Genomic DNA, 25511 nt, shown 5'->3' on the forward strand with positions numbered 1-25511 from the left:
TGTAATGAATGAATACTGAGTGTGATGAATATGAATACTGAAGTATCCAATACTGAGCCATGAGTACTGAGTATGAATAACTCAGAACACCACACCACTGCTGGAGAGCAGCCTTATGAAAAACAGTGGTATTTGTTGACGTTTGTGTACAATAGGACTAAACGGTACCTCAAACAAACTTTGAGGTTTAGATGCCACTCTACTTGTGCTTGTCAGCTATGAATATGTAAAATGCATTTAAATCCTGTTACCCTTGACTTGTGAGATTGATTAAACTTCATTTTAATTCCTTGTTTGTAGTACTGTATAACAGGTGGAAAATTGCTTAAACTGAGAGCAATTGCCACTTCATGTTACTGTAATTGATAGTCAGGGTGTGTGTTCAGTCATAATTTCTGTAGTGGTAACTGGATTGATTACAGAGGTGCTTCTCATAATATTCTTACACTGTATAACAGCTGGAACATACATTGTAACCCTCTAAGAAATCCATTACCTCTTCAGCAAGTTTGACACAGTCAAGACAATGCCAAACTAGACAACGCTCACAGTGAACAAGTAGATGGGCATCTCGTTTGTACACTTCACAAAGGTCTTCTTCTCCATCTGAGCCAGGGGTGACCTTTTGGTTGCTGTTGCCTTTCATGGTCAGAATCTTAGAAGTATGTATAGAGTATGGTTCACCCTTCTTCTGCTATAAGTACTTACTCTTTGACATACTGTAACATTCAACTGTTTTGATAGCACAATTGATAGTAATAGTCTAATTAAAGCATGGCACACAGACTTTTTCACTTGGGTTACTTGCAGGTTCGTAATTCACAAATCAGTGTATGTTTCTAGTTTGTCCTCCTGAGCAGTTCTCGACCAGGTAGCTATCTAAGCATGCCTTCAGGATTCACATGACATTATCTTTTATAAATTAATGCTATGCATGCTGAGTGTGCTTCACACACTACCTACCACCAACCATGGATGGCACACCCAACCCAATTTGGCCAGAGCCAGCCCTGCATCATAAGTAGTTTTGGGCTTGGGTGAATTTTGTGAAGTGTCATCGACCTCCTTTGCCTCTCATTGTAGATAATTCCAGTAAGGTGACTTCTGATGATCTAAGCTATGTATTCAACCCTTAATGCCAAATAAAATTTTACAAAATACATGCACAACATCCGCATAAGCTACTATAGTGGTTGCCAATATTGATCAATCGGTAACATGTATACGGAAGGTCACAAAGATGTAAAATTAAGATTTTCAGAATGCTACGATCACAAAGAATACAATGGTGTCCAAGTTTTACCAATTCTAGTTCTCCTTTACTAAGTTAGAATGGTTTAAACATAAGTGTGTAAATTCACATATTGTTTTAGAGAAAAAGATATCTTTGAGGTTTGTAAATGCTGTGGACTCTAGTCGTGTGGAAGATCTTTACAAGTTGATATGGTCCACTGTTGTGCAGTTCAAACAGCGTTACTTTCAGCAAGTTCCTCAAGATTATTCGCCTTGTGGTGTGTTTAGAAGATCGTAGCTCTGTTCACTGCTTTTTCCTGGACTTTGCTAAGGCATTTGACTCTGTGCTTCTTAAGAGGCTGACATATCTGGTAAGCTTCTTAAGTGGGTTTATTCTTTCCTAACATGTTGTTTTCAGAGTGTTGTAATAAACAGATCACATTCTCAGTTGTTACCTGTCAGCTTTGGTGTATGGTTTGTGAATGACATTCAGGAAGTAGTGTGACATTCTACTATTAGCTCTTTGCTGATTATGTAGCCCTGTATAAAGAGGTTTATTCTATAAGTGACTGTGCAGGACTTGAAGAGTATTCATGTGTGGGCTGTTTGCTGGCAGCTTCGTGTTAACATGTAGTTGTGCTGCTGATTTCTAAGAAGTGCAATACCGTAAAACCTTTCTAATCCAATATCTTGGTGGTTTCATCATTATCATGGTCAGATCACTGCAAAATCTCTGTAGTTAAGGCTACTAGGACACTAAATTATTTAAAACATTTTAATCTGCGCGGTGCAACTTTGGACTGCTATGACTTCAACTGGAATATGCATGCACCATATGGAATCCTCATACTCCCAATGATCAATTACTTTTAGAGCAAGTGCAACAAATGAGTATGTGGTAGTCATTGGACCCCTACCATCAGAAATTTGTCGAAATCATCTACTGAGTGTAGTACAGAACTAGGAAGCTTTGAAACCTTTCTACTAGTCTTGCCATAATTACCTGTCTCTGTACCTACTATATATTATTATCAGTTGTTATCACCACTGGAATCAGTTCAATTTAAGAATTCACCTTTAATAAGCCATTCACTCTGTTTAATTCCATTGAATTTAATTTTCAATTATTACAGATTCTCATTTTTTGTGAATACTATTTTCCATGTCCTAGTGCTTTGCTGTGCTCTTTACTGTTACCTATGTAACTATTGTTGCTGTCTTTTTCTTAACTTAGTAATTGTGTACTTGTTCTTTGTATGTTTTGTTATAATAACTGACTCACTTATGCTCATCTGTCAACTGATATTTTCACTATTCTTGCAATAAAACTTAAGTGTTTTTGAGAGCATGATACTCTTAGGATGCAATTTATTCAAACCTATCTGCAGTTAGAGATGTATCTTTACAAATTTGTGTGTGTAGTTCAAAGGCCTTTCATTTGATACCCACTTGTACAGTATTTAATGACAGCCGTTGAAGAATACTGTATTCATGTGTACATGCACCACTGAAATTGTTCTCAAATTCAATCACAACCTTCAAATTTTTCCTGTAAGGCATATGTGTCCTAATAGTGTGATTTGTGCACTAAGGTGCGATTCTTAGATACTACCTGAATGTTAACCACCTCATATGAGTTTGCCCCCCTCCCACAGCTTAGCTAGAGTACTGTTCAGTTAAGTTAGAGTACTGTTCTCCAGTCCTATTATTGACATAGCAGTAAACCTTCCAAGACTACAGAGCATACAGAAGAGGATTTATTGTGATGGTAATTGTGATAATGAAGCAGAAATGCCAAGTATCTATGAAGAAGCAAAGAGTTGAACATGGCTAGCTACAAAGACGTAGGGATGATATACAGAATGGAGGGGGGGGGGGGGGGGGGGGGCAAAGATAGTTATAACCAGTAAACCATAAACTGATCCAACACCTATACAGATAGAAGGTCAGCCCCTGTACACGTGCATTTATATAAATGTGTTGTGGAGTATGTTATCACTAGCTAATAGCCCTACACCTATACTGTATAGCTATATCTCTCCACTCCCTATCCTGCTAATGGCTGCTATGCTCCTCTACACCTACTGCACATGATCGATGTATGTATATGTCACATGAGAAATCATGGTCATGCGAAGGTCTTCTTTTTATGCTAGCTTTACGTATACTTCACACTGCAAGGATTACAACATTAACAGTTGTTATCTGCAAAGTGAAACATCATTACCTTTAAGCAGGATCTCTGCTCTGGCAGGTGTTGAGTGTAGATCACATGATTACCACACTGCATTCATGGTTAGCCAATTTTATTCTCAGCGTCGTTGTGCGTTTCTCTTTAGACTACTTGATAAATCAACTTCACCAAAGTCTTCATAATTTCTGGTTAGATCACCAGTAGTCTGCAATAGTGATGTGCGGTATACCAAAAATATATTGATAATTCGGTAATTGCAGATATACCGTGGTTGGCTCGATATCGGTATTGAAATATACTTATTTTGATAAATTTCGCTGCATCAATATAATCATCAAATCCGGTAAATACCGATAGTACCGCTGACTCTCGATATTCCGATGCTCCTTCGATTCGGTACGGTAGTTAGTATATTACTGCAGTTACTGCCCACTGCATGCAATGCCATTGCGCTAGCGTATCCTCACGGGTTGCACTGAATTATTGGATTGCACCACGACACGTGCCGCTTGAAAATGGCGTCTAATACAGAATCGGATCTCGAAGACGAGGTTGAAGATGTGACGGAAGAGGTTGGGCGGGATGTTATAATTGTAGAATCGGTGAATGCAAAAGGGAAAAGTAAGGAGAGCGCAGTATGGCTTTACTTTGAAAAGACGGAGGAACGCCTGGAAAGGACTGGATCTCACCGCGTGGCCAATTGTAAGGAGTGCGGAAAAGGTATTAAAGTTGTGAAGGGAAATACTTCAAACTTAATGAGCCACCTGAAGACAAAGCATTCTAAAATATATGAGGAAGTGAGACGGAAAACCGATGAAAAGCGCAAAAGTAAACAATCAAGCAGTCAGTCTAGTGTGCTGAAGAGACACGCGCAGCAATCCTTACCTGGTATGGCTGCAAAAAAAACCAAGCTGGATAGCAATAGTGTCTTACACAAGAAAATCACAAGAGGAATTGCTGGTATGATGATCCATGATTTTCAGCCATATTCATTTGTTGAGAATAGAGGATTTTCAGAGCTGATGCAACAATTAGAACCTCACTATCAGATTCCCCACAGGACAACATTTTGAAGATCTATTGTTCCTTCTATGTACAAGGAGGCAAGGAAAGAAGTTGAATCAAAGCTCAGTGATGTACTGCAAAGCAAGAACAAGATGGCTCTGACAACTGACATGTGGACGTCAGAGGCTAACGATGCCTATCTTGGACTAACCTGACAGCAGATTTTGAACTTGTGTCACTGTGCCTAGCAGTTGAACCCTTCACAGGGAGGCATACTGGTGTGAATATAGCTTCCTGTTTAAAACAGATTCTTCGTGATTTCACTATCGACCAAGCTGCAGTGTCTGCTGTAATAACAGATAATGCTTTTAACATGGACCTGGCATCACGCCTTGGTGAGTGGAATAGTAGGCATTGCTTCGGTCATACTCTGCAGTTGGCCATTGATGATGGTATTAAGATGTCCCCAGGAATACGAGAGATGATTAAATCAACCAAGGCTATTGTAGCCTTTTACAATCGCTCAACTAAAGATACAGAAAGACTGACAGAGCTCCAAGAACAACTGAGCCTGCCAAAACACAAATTACTTTCAGACTGCCCAACAAGATGGAACAGCACCTATTACATGCTTACCCGACTTTTGGAACAAAAACCCGCAATCACTATAATGTGTGCTTCGTCTGCAGGACCAAGGGTGAGTCTTTCTGCTGCTGAATGGTGCATGATGAGTGAACTTATTCAAATCCTGCAACCACTGGAAGAAGCCACACGGGAGCTTAGCGCTGAGCAGAGAGTGTGTTGCAGTAACGTAATTGCTGAATGCCTTATTGTTTGAGCTCCGCAAGAATGTAATTGATGACGATGAGACACAAATCCCCGATGATGATGATGAAACCCAGGTCCCAGAAAGCCAAGGAAGTAGTGTTCCTACCTCTGAGGAAAGCCAGCAAGTGGTTGTAGGTTTAATTGCATCAATTAAACGGAGATGGTTAAATCATGAAGAAGACAGAATTTACAGTATATGTACCTTATTAGACCCCAGGTTTAAGGAAGTCTGTTTTACTAATGCTGCTTTAGTCAGAGCCAAAAGATTACTTCTTTCCATGATGCGTGCACTTACACAAGGAGATTCAGTTACAAGCAGTGCAAGTGTTGTCAATGATGATCAAGAAGATGTACCCATCAAGAAGAAGGAATGTTTATGGGACAGTTTTGATGAACTCAAAAAGAAGAAATCTACTGATTTATCAACTAATCAAGACAAAGACGAAAAAGAATTGTCATTATACTGCAGTGCTGAATACATCGACAGAAAGGAGAATCCTTTAGGATGGTGGAAGGGAAACAAGAGCCATTTCCCTACCTTGGCAAGGATTGCAAGGGAGTACCTGGCAATACCAGCCATGTCAACTCCATCTGCAAGACTTTTTTCTGCTGCCGGGTACATTAGTTCCCAACGAAGATCTCGCTTAAGTGGAGAAAACCTTAACCAGCTTGTGTTTCTAAACAAGAACTTGTAGTTATTGATTGAAATTTTCAGCTGACAATGCCATGATTATATTATTACATGATTACAATTAATTTTAATAGCAATTCATACATTAAATATAATTATTACAATATAATAATACCGATGTTGATACCGATACCGAAGATTAACAGCAATTATCGTACCGGAAAATACCGACTGCCAAAATCCAATACCGCACATCACTAATCTGCAACTCCCATAAATTAGTGCACTGCAGTGAGACTGCCCTCTTAGATCTGTTACCACCCTCAATTCGAGTTAAATCTTTCTCACATCATATAATTCCATGGATGTGACACTTTTTCTACTGTTTAAACTTTCTCACTGAATGGGATCCAGGAAATATTTGAATGACAGATATCACGTACAAGCATACGGGTAACAGAAATAAAATTACAGGTGCTTTTGTGTTTAATACAGTAGGCTACAGTGAATGGCTTGACAGTTGCGGTGGACTGGTGATTACATACCCCAGAGAGTGGCAGAGTGCTTTTACATAATGGTTGTATGGCTTCTCGTGTGGAGGTATTTATTTCTGTGTGTGTAAGTATGTAGCTCTTGCTAATTGGCTACTTTGCCAAAAAAGTGTGGGGGGCTAAAACATGCTTTTGAAAATAGTGTGAGGCCATCCCCCCCCTCCCCGGTTTCAACGCCCTTGACTAGCTATAAAGCTAGCTAAATACTTGACGCTAATCACAAAGATTCAGTAGACCAATCTATCATAACTAACTACATAATTATTGGTGAAAACATGACATATTAAATGCTAGTGAGCATTGATAAATCAGAAACTTTCAGAAGGTTTTAAACAGCAAGTTTCATTAAAATAATTTAAAGCATTGGAAAACTAAAACCTGTCAGCATCATATCTCAGTACAGACCCCCACATCTCAGTCTTACTACCGCTGGAAACTCCCTTCTAAAAATCCTAGATTCGTCCCTGACATACATACATATATAAGGCCCATTAAGGGTAACTAACCCAATGAGTATTTACAAAACTGTTCAAAAAATAGTATATGATTTTATTGTAGCCTATAGAAGTTTTATAAAATTTGGCTGCTTCATGAAATAGTTCACTGGATTTGCCAAAAGTGATCTTGTAGGCATAATGTATTTAGTGGACTGGACTCATGCACTGAGCTGGAAACAGCTTTTAAACAATAATCCAGGCCTTATCCATCTCTTGCAACACTGGAGACACCACTATCAAGCTATAACTGCTGGTACTGCTCTTCCTTACAAGTCAACAAACTATTGCATGCACTAATTAATTAGAATACCCTTACGATACACAGGTACTAGCAGTGATAAAGTGTGATAGAGGCTATTGTTGTAGTTTAGATGTTTTCCTTTTGTTGCTCCAGTACTTAGCACTAGTGTTAGGTCTGTAGTGATGAGCCAGTTTATGTGCATAGCCCCATCCCCCGCTGGGTGGTGCCACCTATAGCTACCCTGCTAAGAATTATTATTGGCTGATCTCTACAACCCTAGCACTAGTGCTAAAGCAATAAAGGAAAACATCTGTACTACAACAATAGCCTCTATCACGCTTTATCACTGCTAGTACTCATGTATCGTAAGTGTATTCTAATTAATTAGTGTGCGTACTAGTTGATTGATTTGTAAAGAAGAGCAGTATCAGCAGTTGTAGCTCAAAAGTAGTGTCTCCAGTGTTGCAAGAGATGGATAATGCCTGGATTATCGTTTAAAAGCTGTTTCCAGCTCAGTGCATGAGTCCAGTCCGCAATCCCAGTCCGTGAGTCCGGTCCGCGTAATACATTAGGGCCAATCTGGCATGCACTCCTGATCTACCAAATTTCATGATTCTTAGCTTCATATTGGAAATGGGTAACCCAATAGTTTTTATTACAGGGTTGAAAGTGGGTCAGTAGTTCTGACTTACAACTGACTATCTAGCTTACTAAATTTGTTATACTATTCTTTTCAACTATCCCTTATCAGCATTTATCGAACTTTGCATGGGCGAGATCAAAGGAAAAGTGTACTTTACATTTCATAAAATATGCTTTAGGACAAGCAGTGCTTTATTGCCCACAAAGAATGTTTTATTGCACCGCAAAGAGTGCTTTATTGCAATAAAGTACTCTTAATGAGCAATAAAGCACTGTTTCCCACATGCTCTAGTGCAGGCTAATAGCCCATGGTGGTCACACCAATATGATTAATCACCCAAACCGTTGAAGGCTGATAATCCTTGCCGCGCTGAGTGGTCAATCACCCCAGTCGATATGAGTTCTACTACTGGATTGCTTTTATACACATACCTAAATGCTTCGGTGATGGTTGGGAGAAGGTAACGTTGCTGTTACATTTGTTAATGTAAACGGACAAGTCCTGGAGATATCATGGAAATACTTCACCATGTGTCACAATAGAATCGATTGTAGGTTATGACCCAAACCTGCCAAAATACACGATGAACGTCTATCATGCCAAACTATGGTGAACTACACATGAGTTACTTTGCTAAACTAGTTTGTGTGCACTCAGGCTGCTAATAGATTGTGCAACTCATGTTAATTACAAGTCATAGTGTATGGTGAAGCTACATGACTAGAAAGTTCCATAAATTATTGAAACCATTGCCTTGCTCGTGCTATATAAAAAATAAACCACTTGGTGCTTGGCCTTAATGCTAATAAAGCACTCGGCTTCACCATGTGCTTTGTTAGCATCTCGGCCGCACACCTTGTACTTTATTTTTCATATAGTACTCATGGCATTGTTCTAACATATTCTTATGAGCACCACATTATTTTATTCTGTGGTTATAAAAGGAATAAACAAGTGGCTGGAGAGTAATTAACACTACATAACAACTTGTGTTCAGGTATCACAACCAGGTGGGTTGTAACATGTTATTTTATAAAATGAAGTGCTTCTGGGATGATCATGTCTCCTACTATAATGTAGAGTATTGTCTTTATTGCAATGTTAGAGAGTCCAGGTACTTTTCTAAGGTAGCTCATCTGGCTTATAATTGTAATACAAGGACAAATTCACAAAATCACCATTTTAATGACACACATGCTCCTTAACAATAACATGATTTTAATTTTGTTGATGAATATTGAACGGCTTCACATACAAATATTTGTGACCCAATGTGCTTTAATACTACCTGTTGTTTTAATACCACCACACTGACTGGACATAATGGCTTCCCTGTGCATCCCATATTTAGAGTACCACCTGACATGTGATAATATTTGTATGCAGGTATTGATGTAGTCAGCTAACTAAACTATGTAAACAAGTTTGTCTATGGTAACTTTTACCTAAGGCTTGCTGAGCTACCATGAGTATTCAGTATTTTATTGACGTACTTTAACAACAGCTATTACTTTAATACCATGATATTTAGTAATACTGTTATATTTTTGTACAGAAAGTATACCATTAAATTTGGTATCTTTATTTCATTCAGCTCTAATAAATAATCTATTTAGTGATAAACTTTGCCCTAGAAAAATAAATACTGCAACTATATTATTAGATTATATTGATCTTTCATTTTAAATAGCTAACTGGTTCCGGAACACTTCTGGAACTGTTTGCTTTATAACACTTCACAGCCTCAATTTTACTTCATGGCAGCTTGGCAGTGTCTGTGTTGGTTAGCCATAACCAACCCCATAAATGTCTTCAGAGTGGCCCCAAACCCACAAGACTGTATGGATTTTTAATTGTTAATTTCACTGAATTTTCTAATATTTAACTGATTGATTCCTCCAGCCAAGCGTAACTTAAGACTAAGGGCTTGATTTATTCACTTTTTGACATTGCTTCACCCCCAAGACATCCCTTATACACAACAGCAGGACTCACCTTTGTCCTCCTTTGTGTTTCTCCACTACCACCTATGTAGGTGCACAGTAGTGCATTAATTTCTGTAGTGTGAATGATTGTAGAAACACTTCTTGTACCATTCCTTGTTTGTAGTACTGTATAACAGGTGGAAAATTGCTGAAACTGAGAGCAATTGCCACTTCATGTTACTGTAATTAATAATCAGGGCCGACAGGGTGTGTGTTCAGTCATAATTTCTGCAGTGGTGACTGGATTGATTACAGAGGTGCTTCTCATACTGTATAACTGCTGGAACATACATAGCTAAAAATGAAATGGAATGGCCATGTTGTGTTTCAATAATATTGATAGTCAGGGCATGTGTTCAGTCACACAATTAACTTTTATGATGGGTCTGGTACCATGTATTCCTTCCTTTGTAATGGTTCACCAGTAATGACTTAACTATGTATGTATGTTATTACAAAATAGTAAGCATGAAAGTGTTAGGAAAATTAATAGAAAATTTTCATTTGTGTACATAGGGATCATAGAAATAGAAAACAATGACACAGTGGAAAACATCTACATCTACAGCTATGCAAGTGGACCTTTAATCTCTACTTCAGTTGTGACTATACTATTGCCAGGCTATCGTGAACCACGATATGGGTTCATAATAGGGATCGCCAATGTTTTTTTGCAAAACTCTAATAGGACGCATGCCTAAAAACCACTTTGGAAAGCATCCTTCAACTCAAAACCACCCTCTGGTGGTTATTTGCAATTAGTATTGGTCCACTAGTAAGTATCAAGTAAAAAGGAAACAGTATATGTATTTGGGACACTATTAAAATTTGCCATTTTGTTCATCTTCATACTTATTTTGTTTCACTCATGTACAGCAAAAGTTATCCACTTTTTCAAGCTAAAAACTATATAGCCATGCTTACTGAGTCCTTCTTCATGTCCATGACCTATTAAGAAGCTCGTATTCCAAGGATCGCGAACCACCCTAGACCTTGAAAATTTTCCAAATTCCCTTCACCATTACACTATTGGCAGCAGTTCCATATACTAAAGAAGCCATATAACAATAAAGTTACAGGATTCCATTGTCAGTGTGAGCTCGTTTGGACTTTGTTAACGTTAGTCAAGTACTCAAGGCTGTAGCAACACTTCTTACACTTAGCAGATCGCCCATAGCATCTCTGCACAGTAAGTATACTACTTCCTGTAAGCGCATGATCGCGATTTTTTATGAGCGACCATACAAGCACTCTCTCACGAAGATGATGTAACGAAGTGATAGTGCTGTTACCAGAGATTATTCATTGTTATGAATATGCTATAAACCATTTCCTTTCCGCACAAAACCTAAAGTTGGGTGGAGTCAGTTAGTTCTTGTTAATTAAAATTTGTGAGTGTCATAATTGTCTGACCACATTGCCAGTGTAAACAACATGGCTTCATGTTGTTGATAACCTGTGATTGACATTGTAGCTTCACAGAAGTGACTTTGCTGTTGTGTGTATCCAAGATTAGCTACTCTGCAGTCTACAAACTAGCTGTATATGATGTGGTGTGTGTATTAATTTGTTGTGGATGCCACATAATGTTTGTGGGAAGCCATAAGCATTCATACATGTCTACAGCATAGATTTCATCATGGTATATACCCATGTGATGGATACAATACTAACATGAACAACAAACTCTACTCTTTTCTGACATATCATTTATAGTACTGTAGTACTGGATGTAGTAAAACCACAGATACACAGGCCTCAGCATCATAATTATTTCTGACTTTCTTTTGCGAAGCTGTAAAACCAACATACACCACCTGTAGATACTGTTCTCCACCTGATGAATAAAACATGTTTTAGTTGAGATGTTGAACTTCAGTTTAGTGCAAATCTGAGTGAAATCCCCTGAACTATGTGCATATTATTTACGTGGTTACAAAACACTGTAATTTTAACACTAAAATTGATTCTCCTCCTGCAGCTAATTGTGAAACTCCCCAAAAATTCTTGTAGTGGCTTGTAATAGTATTATCTTAAAAAATATGGAAATAGATTATTTAGATATGACTAGTATGGCTTCAAAGGAGGAGAATACTGTTTTTCACTCCAGAGAGTTCAATGGCTCATTTGATCAAGTACTTCATACTTACATACTTTTGTTGCGAATATGCTTAGGTAGCAGATGGCAAAGTTTAAGAAGTGTAGAACCAAAACTGTGAGACTCGATCCAAAATTTGTAGAATTCCCATTCTTCAGGTCTAAAATACTAAACTGAGTCTTAAAGTCAGTACTTTTAATTGGAGATGGTGATTTTTAAGTACCACAAACACATATGATACACAAAGGGAATGAAAAGCAAGCACAGACCATGAAAACCAAGATTTTGCTTGTGAAGCCATAGGAATTAGTAGGGTGCCCCTTAATACACGAGCTCAGATGCCATTGCACATGTAGCATACCACGATTTTTATTGTGACCATGTGTTTTGATGATTGGAAGGGTTCGCAGATGTTATAATCACAGATATTACTGCTGGAAGGAAAATTTGCTTCTTCACAGAAATTGCGACTCACACATTATACCCGCTATATGGTATAAGAAAAATTAGAAGATGAAACGCACAGTAGGGATATTCACTTCTTATTGTTTTATAGCAATTGGACATTACATAATACTCCAATCCAGCTTGTTTCAGTACTTTTAATTGTGGTACTAGCTACATTGTCTCTACTCTAGTTTAAAATTCCTAATTTCTCTGTGTCCTTTTTGCAAATTATGCCAGCATAACCTAGTATGATCCAACATAATAATCAAGAATAACACTAAGGTAGTCATTAACCTCCTCACCGCCAAATCCGTAGAGACTCCAATCTACCACTTCTAAACTGCTGTAACTTACACACCATAACATATAATCCTATAAACTATATACCAATGAACTCGCTATAGAACAAGGAATTCAATTATCGAGTTGTTGTTTACACAAGAGCAACCACAAAGCCTTTAAAGCGAAAATTGATCTAAGTTAAACCAAACGTAAATTTTCACAACTTTACAGGCTAGCACTTATAATAGTACAAGAAACATCACTAACCTGTTAACAGTTGAAGCAATTATCTCTAAGTTTGGTTTTCCAGCATTTGAGCAAGTACGCTTGTGCATACAGGCATGAGATCACTGTTTCAAGGCATACAAAAGTAGAAACACACTACCCTAACCTATGTAATCCCTCTCCTTACTGTTTCTCTTTACTAGTAGTGCTATTATCACTTCGAAGAATCATCTACAATGCTTGTTGTCGACATTCTGAAAGTACGCAATTGCATCATCTAACCGTGCAGTAGTGCACGAGAGACTTGTTCCCGTTTACTTGAGGGCATGCCTGTTACAGGATAAGCGCAGGGGCTACTAGAACGCTTCACTGAAGTTACAGAGCATTTAGAATGTGATGGTATGGGCATTTATATATCGAAACCCGGTGAGTGGGTTAATAATAACCCAGTACTATTAGTGGCTCTTTATACTTCCTTATACAACAGAACAACTTTAGTGACATAGTGATCTGATCCTATTTTAAGATCTGTGTTTGTTATCAACACAAGATTACATGTTTACTGTGAGGAGAAGAAAAGTGGTGTCCTAACCCACTATTAGCTAAACACATATTACACTGTAATTGTGTGTGTTCACATAATGTGGTCATACAATATACCAGTGAAGATGTGTGTAACATCATGTTGGTATTGTTGTTCTCGACTTTTTGTAGTTAATTATTCAACTTCCTTTATATCCACACATTTTATTAAAATTTTCTAATACATAGTTGTGTGTATGTACACGGGAAGTGTATGTATGTAGTAATTGAAATGTTGTACTATGACAAACACTTGACTGTATAAAGATAAAAGGAATAATGGAACAGTGTATTGGATAATACCTACAATGATCACCTCTTTATAAACACCACATTATTTAACAAAGACCTCGAGACCATTCAAATTTAATGTCTGAATTGCTGCTATCTTGTTGTTTAGAGTGTGTCCCCACAGGATGGTGGTCTTATTAATCAATCAGTAGCCCGGTGAGCCACATACCTAGAAATCACTGATGTATGACACAGTGAATAATGAATGCTCCATACAAAAAACCACTTGGCTGTACAAAAAGGCATGTCCATGAGAGTACAGTAAAAGTAACTGATTACTAAAGGAGGTGATATCTTGTGCAGACAAGAAAGAATGTTACATAATACTATAATTTTTTTTTTTTGCAAAAAATACCATTGGTGCTTTTTATCACTGACTCATGCAGTCTTGCTGCATTCCTAATTAATTCCTTTTAATGGCTAGTAATTTGGCCACCTTATAAGAAAAAGACAGCTAAATTACTAACTAGCCAATTAGAGTTAAAAACTAATTTAGGAATACAGCAAGACTGCATGAGTCAATGGTAAAGGATCATTACTAAGTTGTACAGATAAATATTCATTTCTTGGCTGTACCAGACATCAGCTCCTTTACTCACCAATTACTTTTACTTTCATGGACACACATTTGTGTACAGCCAAGCTGTTGTTGTATGAGGGTATTATTCACTGTATCATATATCAGTGATTACTCTGACATTTCTAGCCATGTGATACACCGGGGAACTAGTTGATCAATAAGACCATCCTATGGTGATACACTCTAAGCAATTAGATGGCAGAAAAGTAGATATTAAATTAAACATTCTTTATATAGGTGATCCTTTTAGTAGGTGGTCTTTGTGAAGAGGTGACCACTAAATGAAGTTATCTAATTCACTATTTCATTCCACTGAATCAAGGCGCCCACCAGTAATTCCGTTTCCAAAAGTCTTGTTTACACTATGGTATATAGTAGTCCCTCCAAGCTTGTTTTATTTTCATCTGTACCATCATTAGTAAATGTAACTACAACAACACAGGAGGTGAGAAACATAACACCATCTCAATTGGCTTTGATCTGAAATATGTCAGACCAACTGGAATATGGACAGTACAGTAGTAATTTGATTAGTAAAGGACTGTTTCCTGGATGTTATTGTTGTAGTTGTTAATGTGACATTGTAATGTTCCTATGACAAGTAACTATTCAATGGACTACTGATATGTTGTACGTATGAATGTGTACATATATTACTCTACCACTTCTCACTTTTCAATCTTGTACATGGACATGTGTATGATATGTGTGGTACAGGTATTAAATGTTGTTATCATTCGATGTGTTTCACTTTTCATGTATACTACCATCACATCTGATGGATACACAGGGAGTAAGTTACAATGTATTATAATACTATATTATCACACTTTATTGTATAATGACATGCATCATTAATCATTCACATTGTTTACATGTTGTATAGTGAATACAATTGTACTACGCAGCATATTGGCTAACCGTGAGTAATTACACTACTCAACTTGGAAGGTGTGATTACAGTGAAAACAGGGACGTAGGGACATAGCCAGAGTTTTCGTGATGCCACAAGATCTAAAAAATGAAATGGTAACTACCTGCTGACAATAGCTGCCCTCCACCAATTATATCTCCTTATTTGTAACTACATACGTAGCTTACTACACTGCTTCTCTGAATACTGTGACTGCTTTAAGTGATTGACTACTCTACTAGAGTATCTTGATCTTCGTGATCATACAATAAAAATTTTATCTTGGGCCTGGATGGCCTACGCTACTGAGTGGAAACTGTGTTAGTGGCCACCTGTATATAAAGCCAGTTTTCTTCAGTTGTTACTATTCACCAGACTGGACTGCTGGACTGGATCACTGGATTGGACTACTGGACTGACATATTTTTGGTTTTTACACATTTCTTGGCTCAGTGTTGCTATCTAAGTACTTGCCTTCAGGAGCCATTACTAAATGCTGAATGCGAGCTATGGAATAAGTAAAAACTGTCTTCTATAGATTCTACTACTACTCTACAATACCTGTACTTATACACTCCTTACCCTTGTGTATAGCAATGTTACAGGGCTGTGATAGTGATGGTTAACCAGGTATCAAGCTGCTAATGATGTCCTTGAATGATATAGAGCAACCATTGCGGATGCCATACAATCTAACATATGGAAGCCATTCTGGAGCAATCTATGTTCATTAACTACAAAATTGTCATACAAAAATAAAGTTGTTTCTGCCTGCCATAGCTACTTGCATGTGCTAGATGGCCCGCTATATTTGAGTCTAAATTTAATAGAGATGCAGTGTAGAGTTGCCAGTCTCTATTGCTAGTTTAACCATTGTTATCACAGCCCTGCAGCATTACTACTATAGACAAGGGTAAGGAGTGTATAAGTGTTGTAGAGCAGTATTGAAATATGTAGAAAACTATTTTTTTACATATTTTAAATATGTAGAAAACTATTTTTTTACAAACCGAAATTTTGTAGCAAATGGTGTCACATTGAGCTTGAGTTTTACACAGCTTTGCACATTCACTCATAATGGCTTCATGAGTTGTCCAGACCGCTTCTTGTATAGCCAATTCAACTTTCTTGAGCTGTAGTAAGCTAGGCATGTCACCAACACAGCCCTTTAACCTAGTGTAGCACTGCTAGGTGTTTTAAACTCTTGGAAAAAATGAAAGATAATTTGCCATTTCTTTCAGCAACTGTTCCTGTTCTGCTCTGATAATCCCTCTTGTTCTCTCTGTTAAACGGTAAAGAAGAAGCATATCACAGTTAAAAGTATAGACTATATTTGTGTAGAAAGTTATGGGGTTTAAAGTACTTTTTGAGCCATTTTTCTCACTTTCAATCTCATTTTAGTTTGAAGTCTCTGTCTCTATTGCTGTGTCCGAGGAAGGGTTGCATGCTTGGTCATAGTAGAATAGCACAGATTACAGAACCAGTGCAGGCTATTGTAACCCTCTAAGAAGTCCAGTATACCTCTCCAGAAAGTTTTGTACCAGTCAAGACAATGCCAAACTAGACAATGCTCACAGTGAACAAGTAGATGGACATCTCATTTGTATACATCACAAAGGTCTTCTTCTCCATCTGAGCCAGGGGTGACATTTTGGTTGCTGTTGGCTTTTGTGGCCAGAATCTTAGAAGTATAGAATATGGTTCATCCTTCTTCTTTTGCTTTGGGTACTTACCCTTTAGCATACTGCAACTTCCAACTGTTTTGATAGCACAATTGACAGCAATATTCTAATTAAAGCATGGCACACAGACTTTTTCACTTGGGTTACTTGCAGGTTCGTAATTCACAAATCAGTGTATGTTTCTAGTTTGTCCTCCTGAGCAGTTCTCGATCAGGTAGCTATCTAAGCATGCCTTCAGGATTCACATGACATTATCTTTTATAAATTAATGCTATGCATGCTGAGTGTGCTTCACACAGTACCTACCACCAACCATGGATGGCACACCCAACCCAATTTGGCCAGAGCCAGCCCTGCATCATAAATAGTTTTGGGCTTGGGTGAATCCTGTGAAGTGTCATCGACCTCCTTTGCCTCCCATTGTAGATAATTCCAGTAAGGTGATTTCTGATGATCTGAGCTATGTATTCAATCCTTAATGCCAAATAAAATTTTACAAAATACATGCACAACATCCGCATAAGCTACTATAGTTGTTGCCAATATTGATCAAGCGGTAACATGTATACGGAAGGTCACAAAGATGTAAAATTAAGATTTTCAGAATGCTCCGATCACAAAGAATACAATGGTGTCCAAGTTTTACCAATTCTAGTTCTCCTTTACTAAGTTAGAATGGTTTAAACATAAGTGTGTAAATTCACATAATGTTTTAGAGAAAAAGATATCTTTGAGGTTTGTAAATGCTGTGGACTCTAGTCGTGTGGAAGATGTTTCTGTCAATCTACAAGTTGATATGGTCCACTGTTGTACAGTTCAAGCAGCGTTACTTTCAGCAAGTTCCTCAAGATTACTCGCTTTGTGGTGTGTTTAGAAGATCGTAGGTCTGTTCACTGCCTTTTCCTGGACTTTGCTATGGCATTTGACTTTGTGCTTCTTAAGAGGCTGACATATCTGGTAAGCTTAAGTGGGTTTGTTCTTTCCTAACATGTTGTTTTCAGAGTGTTGTAATAAACAGATCACATTCTCAGTTGTTACCGGTCAGCTTTGGTGTATGGTTTGTGAATGACATTCAGGAAGTAGTGTGACATTCTACTATTAGCTCTTTGCTGATGATGTAGCCCTGTATAAAGAGGTTTATTCTATAAGTGACTGTGCAGGACTTGAAGAGTGTTCATGTGTGGGCTGTTTGCTGGCATCTTCGTGTTAACATGTAGTTGTGCTGCTGATTTCTAAGAAGTGCAATACCGTAAAACCTTTCTAATCCAATATCTTAGTGGTTTCATCATTATCATGGTCAGATCACTGCAAAATCTCTGTAGTTAAGGCTACTAGGACACTAAATTATTTAACATATTTTAATCTGTGCGGTGCAACTTTGGACTGCTATGACTTCAACTGGAATATGCATGCACCATATGGAATCCTCATACTCCCAATGATCAGTTACTTTTGGAGCAAGTGCAACAAATGAGTATGTGGTAGTCATTGGACCCCTACCATCAGAAATTTGTCGAAATCATCTACTGAGTGTAGTACAGAACTAGGAAGCTTTGAAACCTTTCTACTAGTCTTGCCATAATTACCTGTCTCTGTACCTACTAATATTATTATCAGTTGTTATCGCCACTGGAATCAGTTCAATTTAAGAATTCACCTTTAATAAGCTATTCACTCTGTTTAATTCCATTGAATTCAATCTTCAATTATTACAGATTCTCATTTTTGTGAATACTATTTTCCTTTGGAACTATATTCCTTGTTCTATTTTGTCTCTCTACTGTGTCCTAGTGCTTTGCTGTGCTCTTTACTGTTACCTATGTAATTATTGTTGGTGTCTTTTTCTTAACTTAGTAATTGTGTACTTGTTCTTTGTATGTTTTGTTATAATAACTGACTCACTTATGCTCATCTGTTAACTGATATTTTCACTATTCTTGCAATAAAACTCAAGGGGTTTTGAGAGCATGATACTCTAATAGAACAGTCATCTGCTCTAATAGAACATACAATATGGTAGTTCCGCAATTTATTTACTTTTAGGATGCAATTTATTCAAACCTATCTGCAGTTAGAGATGTATCTTTACAAATTAGTGTGTGTAGCTCAAAGGCCTTTCATTTGATACCTACTTGTACAGTATTTAATGACAACCATTGAGGAATACTGTATTCATGTGTGCATGCACCACTGAAATTGTTCTCAAATTCAATCACAACTTTCAAATTTTTCCTGTGAGGCATATGTGTCCTAATATTGTGATTTGTGCACTAAGGTGCGATTCTTAGATACTACCTGAATGTTAACCACCTCATATGAGTTTGCCCCCCTCCCACAACTTAGCTAGAGTACTGTTCGGTTAAGTTAGAGTACTGTTCTCCACTCCTATTATTGACATAGCAGTAAACCTTCCAAGACTACAGAGCATACAGAAGAGGATTTATTGTGATGGTAATTGTGATAATGAAGCAGAAATGCCAAGTATTTATGAAGAAGCAAAGAGTTGATCATGGCTAGCTACAAAGACGTAGGGACGATATACAGAATGTGAGGGGGGGGGGGGGGGGGGGGCAAAGATAGCTATAACCAGTTAACCATAAACTGATCCAACACCTATACAGATAGAAGATCAGCCCCTGTACACATGCATTTATATAAATGTGTTGTGGAGTATGTTATCACTAGCTAATAGCCCTACACCTATACTGCATGGCTTCACTCCCTATCCTGCTAATGGCTGCTATGCTCCTCTACACCTACTGCACATGCTCGATGTATGTATATGTCACATGAGAAATCATGGTCATGCGAAGGTCTTCTTTTTATGCTAGCTTTACGTATACTTCACACTGCAAGGATTACAACATTAACAGTTGTTATCTGCAAAGTGAAACATCATTACCTTTAAGCAGGATTTCTGCTCTGACAGGTGTTGAGTGTAGATCACGTGATTACCACACTGCATTCATGGTTGGCCAATTTTATTTTCAGCGTCGTTGTACGTTTCTCTTTAGACTACTTGATAAATCAACTTCACCAAAGTCTTCATAATTTCTGGTTAGATCGCCAGTAGTCTGCAATAGTGATGTGCGGTATACTGAAAATATATTGATAATTCGGTAATTGTAGATATACCGTGGTTGGCTCGATATCGGTATTGAAATATACTTATTTCGATAAATATCGCTGCATCAATATAATCATCAAATCCGGTAAATACCGATAGTACCGCTGACTCTCGATATTCCGATGATCCTTCGATTTGGTAAGGTAGTTAGTATATTACTGCAGTTACTGCCCGCTGCATGCAATGCCATTGTGCTAGCGTATCCTCACGGGTTGCACTGAATTATTGGATTGCACCACGACATGTGCCGCTTGAAAATGGCGTCTAATACAGAATTGGATCTCGAAGACGAGGTTGAAGATGTGACGGAAGAGGTTGGGCAGGATGTTATAATTATAGAATCAGTGAATGCAAAAGGGATAAGTAAGGAGAGCGCAGTATGGCTTTACTTTGAAAAGATGGAGGAATGCCTGGAAAGGACTGGATCTCACCGCATGGCCAATTGTAAGGAGTGCGGAAAAGGTATTAAAGTTGTGAAGGGAAATACTTCAAACTTAATGAGCCACCTGAAGACAAAGCATTCTAAGGAAGTGAGACGGAAAACCGATGAAAAGCGCAAAAGTAAACAATCAAGCAGTCAGTCTAGTGTGCTGAAGAGACACGCGCAGCAATCCTTACCTGGTATGGCTGCAAAAAAAGCCAAGCTGGATAGCAATAGTACCTTACACAAGAAATCACAAATGGAATTGCTGGTATGATGATCCATGATTTTCAGTCATATTCATTTGTTGAGGATAGAGGATTTTCAGAGCTGATGCAACAATTAGAACCTCACTATCAGATTCCCCACAGGACAACATTTTGAAGATCTATTGTTCCTTCTATGTACAAGGAGGCAAGGAAAGAAGTTGAATCAAAGCTCAGTGATGTACTGCAAAGCAAGAACAAGATGGCTCTGACAACTGACATGTGGACATCAGAGGCTAACGATGCCTATCTTGGACTAACCTGTCATTTTTTGACAGCAGATTTTGAACTTGTGTCACTGTGCCTAGCAGTTGAACCCTTCACAGGGAGGCATACTGGTGTGAATATAGCTTCCTGTTTAAAACAGATTCTTCGTGATTTCACTATCGACCAAGCTGCAGTGTCTGCTGTAATAACAGATAATGCTTCTAACATGGACCTGGCATCACGCCTTGGTGAGTGGAATAGTAGGCATTGCTTCGGTCATACTCTGCAGTTGGCCATTGATGATGGTATTAAGATGTCCCCAGGAATACGAGAGATGATTAAATCAACCAAGGCTATTGTAGCCTTTTACAATCGCTCAACTAAAGGTACAGAAAGACTGACAGAGCTCCAAGAACATCTGAGCCTGCCAAAACACAAATTACTTTCAGACTGCCCAACAAGATGGAACAGCACCTATTACATGCTTACCGGACTTTTGGAACAAAAACCGCAATCACTATAATGTGTGCTTCATCTGCAGGACCAAGGGTGAGTCTTTCTACTGCTGAATGGTGCATGATGAGTGAACTTATTCAAATCCTGTAACCACTGGAAGAAGCCACACGGAAGCTTAGCGCTGAGCAGAGAGTGTGTTGCAGTAACATAATCCCTTTGCCGAATGCCTTATTGTTTGAGCTCCGCAAGAATGTAGTTGATGATGATGAGACACAAGTCCCCGATGATGATGAAACCCAGGTCCCAGAAAGCCAAGGAAGTAGTGTTCCTACCTCTGAAGAAAGCCAGCAAGTGGTTGTAGGTTTAATTGCATCAATTGAACGGAGATGGTTAAATTATGAAGAAGACAAAATTTACAGTATATGTACCTTATTAGACCCCAGGTTTAAGGAAGTCTGTTTTACTAGTGCTGCTTTAGTCAGAGCCAAAAGATTACTTCTTTCCATTATGCGTGCACTTACACAAGGAGATTCAGTTACAAGCAGTGCAAGTGTTGTCAATGATGATCAAGAAGATGTACCCATCAAGAAAATGAAATGTTTATGGGATAGTTTTGATGAACTCAAAAATAAGAAATCTACTGATTTATCAACTAATCAAGACAAAGACGAAAAAGAATTGTCATTATACTGCAGTGCTGAATACATCGACAGAAAGGAGGATCCTTTAGCATGGTGGAAGGGAAACAAGAGTCGTTTCCCTACCTTGGCAAGGATTGCAAGGGAGTACCTGGCAATACCAGCCATGTCAACTCCATCTGAAAGACTTTTTTCTGCTGCCGGATACATTAGTTCCCAACGAAGATCTCGCTTAAGTGGAGAAAACCTTAACCAGCTTGTGTTTCTAAACAAGAACTTGTAGTTATTGATTGAAATTTTCAGCTGACAATGCCATGATTATATTATTACACGATTACAATTAATTTTAATAGCAATTCACACATTAAATATAATTATTACAATATAATAATACTGATGTTGATACCGATACCGAAGATTAACAGCAATTATCGTACCGGAAAAATACCGACTGCCAAAATCCAATACCGCACATCACTAATCTGCAACTCCCATAAATTAGTGCACTACAGTGAGACTGCCCTCTTAGATCTGTTACCACCCTCAATTCGAGTTAAATCTTTCTCACATCATATAATTCCATGGATGTGACACTCTTTCTACTGTTTAAACTTTCTCACTGAATGGGATCCAGGAAATATTTGAATGACAGATATCACGTACAAGCATACGGGTAACAGAAATAAAATTACAGGCGCTTTTGTGTTTAATACAGTAGGCTACAGTGAATGGCTTGACAGTTGCGGTGGACTGGTGATTCCATACCCCAGAGAGTGGCAGAGTGCTTTTGCGTAATGGTTGTATGGCTTCTCTATGGAGGTATGTATTTCTGTGTGTGTAAGTATATAGCTCTTGCTAATTGGCTACTTTGCCAAAAAAGTGTGGGGGGCTAAAACATGCTTTTGAAAGTAGTGTGAGGCCATCCCCCCCCCCCCCCCCCCCGGTTTCAACGCCCTTGACTAGCTATAAAGCTAGCTAAATACTTGACGCTAATCACAAAGATTCAGTAGACCAATCTATCATAACTAACTACATAATTATTGGTGAAAACATGACATATTAAATGCTAGTGAGCATTGATAAATCAGAAACTTTCAGAAGGTTTTAAACAGCAAGTTTCATTAAAATAATTTAAAGCATTGGAAAACTAAAACCTGTCAGCATCATATCTCAGTCCAGACCCCCACATCTCAGTCTTACTACCGCTGGAAACTCCCTTCTAAAAATCCTAGATCCGTCCCTGACATACATACATATATAAGGCCCATTAAGGGTAACTAACCCAATGAGTATTTACAGAACTGCTCAATAAATAGTATATGATTTAATTGTAGCCTATAGAAGTTTTATAGTATTTGACTGCTTCATGAAATAGTTCACTGGATTTGCCAAAAGTGATCTTGTAGACATAATGTATTTAGTCGACTGGACTCATGCACTGAGCTGGAAACAGCTTTTAAACAATAATCCAGGCCTTACCCATCTCTTGCAACACTGGAAACACCACTATCAAGCTATAACTGCTGGTACTGCTCTTCCTTACAAGTCAACAAACTATCGCATGCTCTAATTAATTAGAATACCCTTACGATACACGGGTACTAGTAGTGATGAAGCATGATAGATGCTATTGTTGTAGTTTAGATGTTTTCCTTTTGTTGCTCCAGTACTTAGCACTAGTGTTAGGTCTGTAGTGATGAGCCAGTTTATGTGCATAGCCCCATCCCCCGCTGGGCGGTGCCACCTATAGCTACCCTGCTAAGAATTATTATTGGCTCATCTCTACAACCCTAGCACTGCTAAAGCAATAAAGGAAAACATCTGTACTACAGCAATAGCCTCTATCACGCTTTATCACTGCTAGTACTCGTGTATCGTAAGTGTATTCTAATTAATTAGTGTGCGTACTAGTTAGTTGGTTTGTAAGGAAGAGCAGTATCAGCAGTTGTAGCTCAAATGTAGTGTCTACAGTGTTGCAAGAGATGGATAATGCCTGGATTATCGTTTAAAAGCTGTTTCCAGCTCAGTGCATGAGTCCAGTCTGCAATCCCAGTCCGTGAGTTCAGTCCGCGAAATACATTCGGGCCGATCTGGCATGCACTCCTGATTTACCAAATTTCATGATTCTTAGCTTCATATTGGAAATGAGTAACCCAATAGTTTTTATTACAGGGTTGAAAGTGGGTAAGTAGTTCTGACTTACCAACTGACTATCTAGCTTACTAAATTTGTTATACTATTCTTTTCAACTATCCCTTATCAACATTTATAGAACTTTGCATGGGCGAGATCAAAGGAAAAGTGTACTTTACATTTCATAAAGTATGCTTTAGGACAAGCAGTGCTTTATTGCCCACAAAGAATGTTTTATTGCACCGCAAAGAGTGCTTTATTGCAATAAAGCACACTTTATGAGCAATAAAGCACTGTTTCCCACATGCTCTAGTGCAGGCTAATAGCCCGTGGTGGTCACACCAATATGATTAATCACCTAAGCCGTTGAATGATGATAATCCTTGCCGCGCTGAGTGGTCAATCACCCCAGTCAATATGAGTTCTACTACTGGATTGCTTTTATACACATACCTAAATGCTTCGATGATGGTTGGGAGAAGGTAACGTTGCTGTTACATTTGTTAATGTAAACGGACAAGTCCTGGAGATATTATGGAAATACTTCACCATGTGTCACAATAGAATCGATTGTAGGTTATGACCCAAACCTGCCAAAATACACGATGAACATCTGTCATGCCAAACTATGGTGAACTACAGACGAGTTACTTTCCTAAACTACTTTGTGTGCACTCAGGCTGCTAATAGATTGTGCAACTCGTGTTAATTACAAGTCATAGTGTATGGTGAAGCTACATGACTAGAAAGTTCCATAATTATTGAAACCATTGCCTTGCTCGTGCTATATAAAAAATAAACCACTTGGCGCTTGGCCTTAATGCTAATAAAGCACTCGGCTTCACCATGTGCTTTATTAGCATCTCAGCCGCACACCTTGTACTTTATTTTTCATATAGTACTCATGGCATTGTTCTAACATATACTTATGAGCACCACATTATTTTATTCTGTGGTTATAAAAGGAATAAACAAGCGGCTGGAGAGTAATTAACACTACATAACAACTTGTGTTCATGTATCACAACCAGGTGGGTTGTAACAGTGATGTTATTTTATAAAATGAAGTGCTTCCGTGATGATCATGTCTCCTACTATAATGTAGAGTATTGTCTTTGTTGCAATGTTAGAGAGTCCAGGTACTTTTCTAAGGTAGCTCATCTGGCTTATAATTGTAATACAAGGACAAATTTACAAAATCACCATTTTAATGACACACATGCTCCTTAACAATAACATGACTTTAATTTTGTTGATGAATATTGAACAGCTTCACATACAAATATTTGTGACCCAATGCACTTTAATACTAGCTGTTGTTTTAATACCACCACTCCGACTGGACATAATGGCTT

At 38.1% G+C, this 25511-nt stretch overlaps 2 protein-coding genes across 2 annotated transcripts; both read left to right on the forward strand.

Annotated features, from left to right (window-relative positions):
• The first annotated feature begins 4805 nt into the window (after positions 1 to 4805).
• Positions 4806 to 5955, forward strand: LOC136247897 (zinc finger BED domain-containing protein 4-like). The gene is made up of 2 exons (XM_066039717.1): positions 4806 to 5129; positions 5272 to 5955. The coding sequence occupies exons 1-2, from the start codon at positions 4806 to 4808 to the stop codon at positions 5953 to 5955; spliced, it is 1008 nt and encodes a 335-aa protein (XP_065895789.1).
• A 14903-nt stretch (positions 5956 to 20858) lies between these two features.
• Positions 20859 to 22306, forward strand: LOC136247898 (zinc finger BED domain-containing protein 4-like). Its single transcript, XM_066039718.1, has 2 exons — positions 20859 to 21315; positions 21546 to 22306. Exons 1-2 carry the CDS (start codon positions 20859 to 20861, stop codon positions 22304 to 22306), a joined length of 1218 nt encoding a protein of 405 aa, XP_065895790.1.
• Positions 22307 to 25511: the final 3205 nt, after the last annotated feature.

The sequence above is a fragment of the Dysidea avara genome, chromosome 2 (genome assembly GCF_963678975.1).
Source record: "Dysidea avara chromosome 2, odDysAvar1.4, whole genome shotgun sequence".
In the NCBI taxonomy this organism is placed as follows: Eukaryota; Metazoa; Porifera; class Demospongiae; order Dictyoceratida; family Dysideidae; genus Dysidea; species Dysidea avara.

Coding starts and splice junctions, on each gene's coding strand:
- LOC136247897 (XM_066039717.1), top strand. CDS start 4,806: ATGGACCTGGCATCACGCCTTGGTGAGTGGAATAGTAGGCATTGCTTC. Junction 5,130..5,271: donor CTTCGTCTGCAGGACCAAGG/GTGAGTCTTTCT, acceptor TTATTGTTTGAG/CTCCGCAAGAATGTAATTGA.
- LOC136247898 (XM_066039718.1), top strand. CDS start 20,859: ATGTACAAGGAGGCAAGGAAAGAAGTTGAATCAAAGCTCAGTGATGTA. Junction 21,316..21,545: donor TTACAATCGCTCAACTAAAG/GTACAGAAAGAC, acceptor AACCACTGGAAG/AAGCCACACGGAAGCTTAGC.